Raw genomic sequence first — 7,739 nt, 5'->3', positions numbered from 1 at the left:
GACCAACACATGCTTACAAAAGAGACAAAATGAAATTAAATAATTGGCAATTGGCAACATGAAAATATATTCACAAATGTTTCCCCTTTGTTCTGTGTTTTTGTGTGCACATATTCCATATTCCATATGAATAAGAAATGTGTATAACCCATTATATGCTGTTAGTATGATGCATGGTCTCATCCTGTAGTAAATGAATGGGAATATCAGACAATAGAGCCAGCCTGGAGTCTGGCAGATTACAGAGAATATCTGGACTCAGATGATGAAATCCACTGTTTTACTGGCCACACTTATACTCTAAACTTTATTTCCAATAGCTTTTCATTCAATCAAACAGCGTTAACTTTTCCATTTGAACAATGGTGTAAAAGTTAAAGAAGAGGTGTATAAAACAAACAACATTCAACAGATATACGAAAAGGCTACGATAACAGTTACAAGTCGAGGTTGTAGCCCACACCAGTGGTGTAAACTACTTAAGTAAAAAAATACTTTCAAGTACTACTTAACTCGTTTTTGGGGTATCTGTACTTTCCTTTTACTAATTATATTTTTGACAACTTTTACTTTTACTCCACTACATCCCTAAAGAAAACAATGTACTTTACTTCATACATTCTCCCTGACACCCAAAATTACTCGTTACATTTCGAATGCTTAGCAGGACAGGAAAATGGTCCAATTTACACATTTATCAAAAGAACATCCCTGGTCATCTCTACTGCCTCTGATCTGGCGGACTCACTAAACCAAATGCTTTGTTTGTAAATTATGTGTGTGTTGGTGTGCCCCTGGCTATGCGTAAATTTAAAAAACAAGAAAATTGTGCCGCCTGGTTGGCTAAATATTTATACTTGTAAAAAAATTATTTATACTTGTACTTTTACTTTTGATACTTAAGTATATTTTATTAATTACATTTACTTTGATACTTAAGTATATTTAAAACCAAATGCTTTTACTCAAGTAGTATTTTACTGGATTACTTTCACTTTAATTTGAGTAATTTTCTGTTAAGGTTACAGTATCTTTACTTTTACTCAAGTATGACAATGGGTACTTTTTCCACCACTGGCATACCACACACACACACACACACACACACACACACACACACACACACACACACACACACACACACACACACACACACTGCAATTAGTACACAGCACAACTAATGATTAATTATGTTCCTAACACCCCGGCCCACGGTTACTACCCATTCCCAGGGTCGTTGTCTACTAATTACTGCAGTCCATTGCCAATGAGTGAATGCATTGTGAAGCTGTTTCATGATGGGAATATCTATACCCTCATAAGAAGAGGTTGTCTCTTTCTATCTTCATGGTTTCAGTGTGTAAAATCCCTCTCACCATCTCATAATTATGTATCATCCGTCTGTTGTGCGGTGGAAGTCCCTAGAGGGGAGTGGAGGTGGGGTGACACTATTGATATTCTGGGGAGCGGGCGGCTGGCTGCTATTGACTTTCCAGCAAGGCAGCTTAAACTCTCTAACCCCTTACCTCCCCTCCCTCCTCTGTTTCATCCCACTCTCACCGCTGACCCTGTTCTCTCTTTCTCTCTACCTGACTTTCTTTTCATTCCTCTGCCCTTCTAGACCACTCCCTCTCTCTGTCTGGTTCTCTCTGTCTCTGTCTGGTTCTCCCTCTCTCTGTCTGGTTCTCCCTCTCTCTGTCTGGTTCTCTCTGTCTCTGTCTCACCACCTCTCTTTATCTTTCTCTGTATGTCTCTTTCCCTTTTCTCATTCTCTCTCTCTCTCTATGTATCTTTCCCTTCTTTTCACTCTCTTTCTCACTCTGTCTAACTTCCTCTTCTTATCTTTCTCTTGTTCTCTCTCTCTCTCTCTCTCTCTCTCTCTCAATTTTCAATTACATTTTTCAATTCAATTCGCTTTATTGGCATGACGTAACATGAGGTCTCTCTCTCTCTTAATAACTCTAGTGATGCCTTTAGCATTTTAAGCCAGATGGGGCGACCAGTCATCTAGCAGATGTCATGTCTGTCACGTGGCCAAATGTCCTGCTAGTATAGTGACCATGTTGGGCTAGTGAGTGTGACTACAGTCCAGGGCTACACATGGAATAGAGTTTCATAGAGCAGGCCTTTTTTTAGTGGGATGTCGACCTTTTACATGCATGTAAAGAGATACGTTATGAATTTGAAAAGCATGCAAAAGCACTCAACTCAGCCCAGCCCTCAGCTAAAATCCAATCAAACATCATTTGAAGTCCACCTGAAATATCTTTGCTCTTGTACTTTACTTTCTACCATATAATATGCTAATTTGACAGTATTCTCAGTTTTCCTGTCGTCGACAATAAGAGTTATTTTTAAGCAGCGTTTTGATGTTTCMTTTGCAGAGAGAGGGGAGTGAATAAATGAGTAACCTTTTGATTGCCTAGCCCACTTAATGAGGCAGGGCCTTTTGACGAGTGTGTTTTGATATACATGAGTAAACACACATTTCTCATGCTAATTTCCAGCGTTGTGTGTTGTTTCGRGTATCGCCCGCCTGCCGAGTTGAGGAATGCTAAACTGTTGACCRGGTGACTCCAGATGCCAGACAGGYCTGATCCCTGATTGGACTCCARGGTTTTCGCTCTGCCTAATTGGCCGAGACCCTGCTAGTGCTGCTGGGWAGAGAGAAATTGCAATGAAAGARTYGAATGTTGYAATGGAGGATCAGCAATTGCACAGATTCAGAATTCATTATTGGTTGATTGATGCAAAGTGAACAAAAACCACAGGATCTGAAAGAGCCATAGACATTGATGTTGTTTTCAGGTGCTGTGTCAGAGAAAAAATAGTAAATATGAGGACATTTATTCACAGTTTATTTTGTGTTGATGCTTATTTTCTCACCTATTTACCATTGTTAACATTTGAATGTAACTGAAAACCACTTTGTTGTGATATATTTATGACATATTATGACATATTCATAAATAGAACAGACGTTTTATTAATATTTTTATTTATATTGTTTATTTATTGATCTCCTCTCAAGCCTTCAAATGAACCAGTCACTATTTGTTATTGATGTGTGAGATCAGATGGTCTTTGTGAGGGCATCTATTTGTTCACTGGTCAATAGTCCAAGCTGAGGAAAAGATGAGATGGGAGTTCTGGGTTGATTGGCTAGTATTGACGTTAGGGAGTGGAGTGAGTGTGTGCGAGTAAGGTTGAGGTTGTGGGTTTGTSCGTGTGCGTGTGCGTGTGTTATAGAGTTAATGGTGTGGTGTAAATGAGTTGTGGAAGTTAATATACTGGTGTTGTGTTGAGGCTGAATGAAGACATTAACACCTCCTACTGATGGATAGCTGTTATGACTCGTCTATGGGCAGGAAAGCCTTTCTCTGTTACGTATGAYTCCAAACAATGCAATCAGCCAGAGAGATGGAGGAGAAGAGAGATGGAGATACTAGATGGACAAATAGCAGGATGTACAATAAAAACATTAGAAGGAAATATTACTATTGAGACAACATAGTGGYTGACTTGGAAATCCATTGGAGACACATGATATACTGTACATTGTTTGAATGACTAATGATTAGTCTACTCTAATTTAATTTCTCATTTATCTAATGAACTTATGATTAATGAATTGAATGATCGAATCATTCATAGATATTACATCTAATGATGAATGATTATCGGTGGATCTCCTCTCTGTCTATCAGTTGTTCCTGTACCAGTTGCTGAGAGGTCTGTCCTACATCCACCAGAGGTATATCCTGCACCGTGACCTCAAGCCTCAGAACCTGCTCATCTCTGACACTGGAGAACTCAAACTGGCCGACTTCGGTAGGTGGGTTGGCTTGGCTTATTCTGACTAGCACTCTTTTACTCTCTCTCTCTCTCTCTCTCTCTCTCCTCTCTCTCTCTCTCTCTCTCTCTCTCTCTCTCTCTCTCTCTCTCTCTCTCTCTCTCTCTCTCTCTCTCTTCTCTCTCTCTCTCTCTCCTCTCTCTCTCTCGTTCTCTCTCTCTTTTCTCCTCGCTCTCTCTCTCTCCTCTCTCGCGTCTCCTCGCTCTATCTCTCTCTCTCTCTCCTCGCTCTCTTCTCTCCTCGCTCTCTCTCTATCTCTTTTTCTCTCTTCTCTTTACTTCCTTCTCTCTCTCTCTCTCTTTTTCTCTTTTCTCTCTCTATATCTCTCTTTCTCTCTTCTCTCTTCTCTCTCTTCTCTCTCTCTTCTCTCTCTCTATCTCTCTTTCTCTTTCTCTCGCTTTGTCCTTTTTCTTTCTTTCCTCTCTCTCTCTCTCTCCATTTTTCTCGCTCTCCCGCTCTCTCTCTGTCTTTCGTGTGTGTGTGTGTGTGTGTAAGACCTCTCCAGAAGCAGTAGCACCATATGGCTAGTCTCCTTTCATGGTGCCCAGCTCTGTAAATACTACCCACACGCTTTGACTGGTTTCCAGAGGGGATCGGCTCAGACTGGCACCACAGACCAGACAAAGACTGCCTCACAGGAAATCATCCCTCTATCTCTAAATCCCTCCATTCACCCCTCCATCCATCCCTCTAGCCACCCAGGCAGGGGAGACACCTTCATCAATAATGTAAACCCCCCCCCTCATTATAGAGTAGACATATTACTGGAAGGCAATTAGAAAATAATGGACAACATGCTAAATGAGAAAGAATGGAAATCCCATGGAAATACTGCTGTGGATTCACACACACATAGACACGGTCAGCCCTAGCCAAGGGGATCTCAGTGACATATATGTTCTGAAAGGAGAGGACGAGGGTATTGGGGAATAGGAAGGGGGATAGAAGGGAGAGGAGAGAAGGTAGTGGGAAATGGGGATAAGGGGGAGGAATGAGGCGCTTGGAGAGCATCAAGGAGAGGGGAGAGAGGGGAGGAAAAGGCTGACTTACTGTCAGCCTCAGTGGCATGGGTTCTGTGTCCCTGCTGGTTGATTTYCTTCTGGACCTGATCCAGAATCATCCTCAGGGGAGAGCGAATTTCACCTATTTAACCATTTGTTAACATTCTGAATGTAACTGGAAGAACCTCCTTTGTTTGTGATATATATGTCTATGACATATGCTATGACACTAATTCAAAATAGAACAGACGTTTACTTAAATTTTTATTATATTTGTTTATTTATTGATCTCCTCTCGAAGCCTGTCTAAGATGAACCAGCTCACTATTGTTGTTTATTGATGTGTGAGATCAGATGGTTCTTTGTGAGGGCCATCTATTTGTTCACTGGCAATAGTCTAACTGAAGGAAAAGAGTGAGATGGGAGTCTGGGTTTGATTGGGCTAGTATGGACCGTTAGGGAGTGGAAGTGATGTGGGTGCGGTAAGGTTGACGGTTGCTGCGGTTTGTCGTGCGGGTGCGTGTGCGTAGTGTGTATAGAGTTATATGGTTGTGGTGTAGAATTGTAGGGTTAGGTGGAAGTGTTAAACGTACTGGTGTTTGTTGTAGGCGTGTAATGAAGACATTAAATGTAACACCAGTCCTTACGTGATGGGAATAGCATGCTGTTAGGACTCGTGCTATGGGCAGCGAAAACCTGTTCTCTGGTTACGTAGAGCTCAAACAATTGCAGCATGCTAGCCACGACGAGGATCGGCAGGGAGGAGAGGAGAGATGGGTATGTACTGTAAGTAGGATGGAGCAAATATTATGTCAGGATGCTGACAATAAAAACAATTTAGAACGGAAAATTTGTTACTAGTTGAGACAAACATAGCTGGGGTGACGTGGGACATCGATTCGGTACACCCATAGTCTATTGTGATGGTGTATCTTTGGGAAGCGATTGAGTTACTAACTGTTACATATCGACGTATATGATTTAAGATTGTGGTACTCGTATTTAATTCTACATTGGAATCTATGAATGATTAATGAATTTGACTATGACGAGATCACTTCATGATATTACATCTAGATGATGAATGGATTATCGTCGTTACTGTGGCCGCTCTTCTGTCATTCAGTTCGTGTTCTCGTACTCGTTGATCGTTGCGTCGAGGGTCGCGCTGTCCTACATCGCACCATGAGGTGTATAGTCGCTGCCACCGTGACACGCTCAAGCCCAGAACTCTGCTCATCTCTGACACTGGAGTAATCTCAAACTGGCGCGGACTTCGCGTAGGGTGGCTGGGCTTTGTCCTGACTAGCACTCTTTTACTCTCTCGTCAATCTCTCTCTCTCCAGTGCCTCTCTTCATGCTCCGTTACTTCTCGCTCTCTTGACATCGTTCTCTTCGGTTGCTCATTCGTCTGTCTCATCCTGCTTCTCTGTCTCTCTCTCTCTCGCATCCTTCTCTCTTCTCTCTCTCTCTCTCGTCTGCTCTCTCTCTTTCTCTTCCGCCGTCCTGCGTCTCTCGTCGTCTCTCTCTCTCTTCTCTCTCCTCTTCTTCTCTCTCTCTCTCTCTCTCTCGCTCTCTCTCTCTCTCTCTCTCTCCTCGCTCTCTCCCTCTCCTATCTCTTTTCTCTCTCTCTCTTTATCTTCTCCTCTCTCTCTCTCTCTTTTTCCCCCCCCCTCTTCTTTCTCTCTCTATATCTCTCTTTCTCTCTCTCTCTCTCTCTTTCTCTCTCTTTCTCTCTCTCTATCTCTCTTTCTCTCTTCTCTTCTCGCTCTGCTTGTGTCCTTTTTCTTTCTTTCCTCTCTCTCTCTCTCTCCATTTTTCTCGCTCTCCCGCTCTCTCTCTGTCTTTTCGTGTGTGTGTGTGTTGTGTGTAAGACCTCTCCAGAAGCAGTAGCACCATATGGCTAGTCTCCTTTCATGGTGCCCAGCCTCTGTAAATATGGTGCCCAGTTCTGTAAATACTACCCACACGTTTTGACTGGTTTCCAGAGTCGGTAGAACTACCGGCTCAGACTGGCACCACATACCAGACAAAGACTGCCTCACAGGAAATCATCCCTCTATCTCTCTATCCCTCCATTCACCCCTCCATCCATCCCTCTAGCCACCCAGGCAGGGGGACACCTTCATCAATAATGTAAAACCCTCCTCATTATAGAGTAGAACATATTACTGGAAGGCAATTAGAAAATATATGGACAACATGCTAAATGAGAAAGAATGGAAATCCCATGGAAATCTGCTGTGGATTCACACACACATAGACACGGTCAGCCTAGCCTAGGGGATCTCATTTAGATGCTGAGTAGAGGCTGTAGGCAGCGACGTGTGTGTGTTCTGAAAGGAGAGGAAGAGGGTACTGGGGGAATGGGAAGGTGATAGAAGGAGAAGGAGATGAGAAGGTGTGGGAAATGGGGATAAGGGGAGGCTTGAGGGGCTTGGAGAGAATCAAGGGGAGGGGAGAGAGGGGGAGAGGGGAAGAAAAGGCTGACTGACTGTGGCATGGGTTCTGTGTCCCTGCTGGTTGATTTGCTTCTGGACCTGATCCAGAATATCCTCAGTTCTTTGTGTTTCTCTGTCCTAATGAGTAGCACAAACAAAGGCAAACAAGTGAGGGTTATGAAAAGCTTAGATGGTTTGACTGAAGGACAGAACAAACTGAAGTAGTGTGTGTTTATTTGTGTTTTTTACGATGGTGCCAAGGTGACGGTAATCACCTATCTCACATACACACACACACACACATACACACACACACCACACACACACACACACCACACACACACACACACACACACCACACACACACACACACACACACACACACACACACACAACACACACACACACACACACACACCGACACGCACCAGCACACTGTCTTAC

At 42.9% G+C, this 7,739-nt stretch overlaps 1 protein-coding gene across 1 annotated transcript in view; it reads left to right on the top strand.

Moving 5' to 3' along the window:
* The window catches only part of LOC111964618 (cyclin-dependent kinase 14), a gene marked incomplete at its 3' end in the record, with an annotated part of 148,665 nt that overhangs the window by 119,989 nt on the left and 20,937 nt on the right, over positions 1–7,739 (top strand). The window contains exon 10 of the mRNA XM_070439379.1: positions 3,708–3,835. Coding sequence (XP_070295480.1) covers positions 3,708–3,835 — 128 coding nt within the window. The remainder of the gene's footprint in view (positions 1–3,707; positions 3,836–7,739) is intronic.

Source organism: Salvelinus sp. IW2-2015, unplaced genomic scaffold (assembly GCF_002910315.2).
Source record: "Salvelinus sp. IW2-2015 unplaced genomic scaffold, ASM291031v2 Un_scaffold1606, whole genome shotgun sequence".
NCBI lineage: Eukaryota > Metazoa > Chordata > Actinopteri > Salmoniformes > Salmonidae > Salvelinus > Salvelinus sp. IW2-2015.
This window is presented reverse-complemented; position numbering and strand designations above follow the sequence as displayed.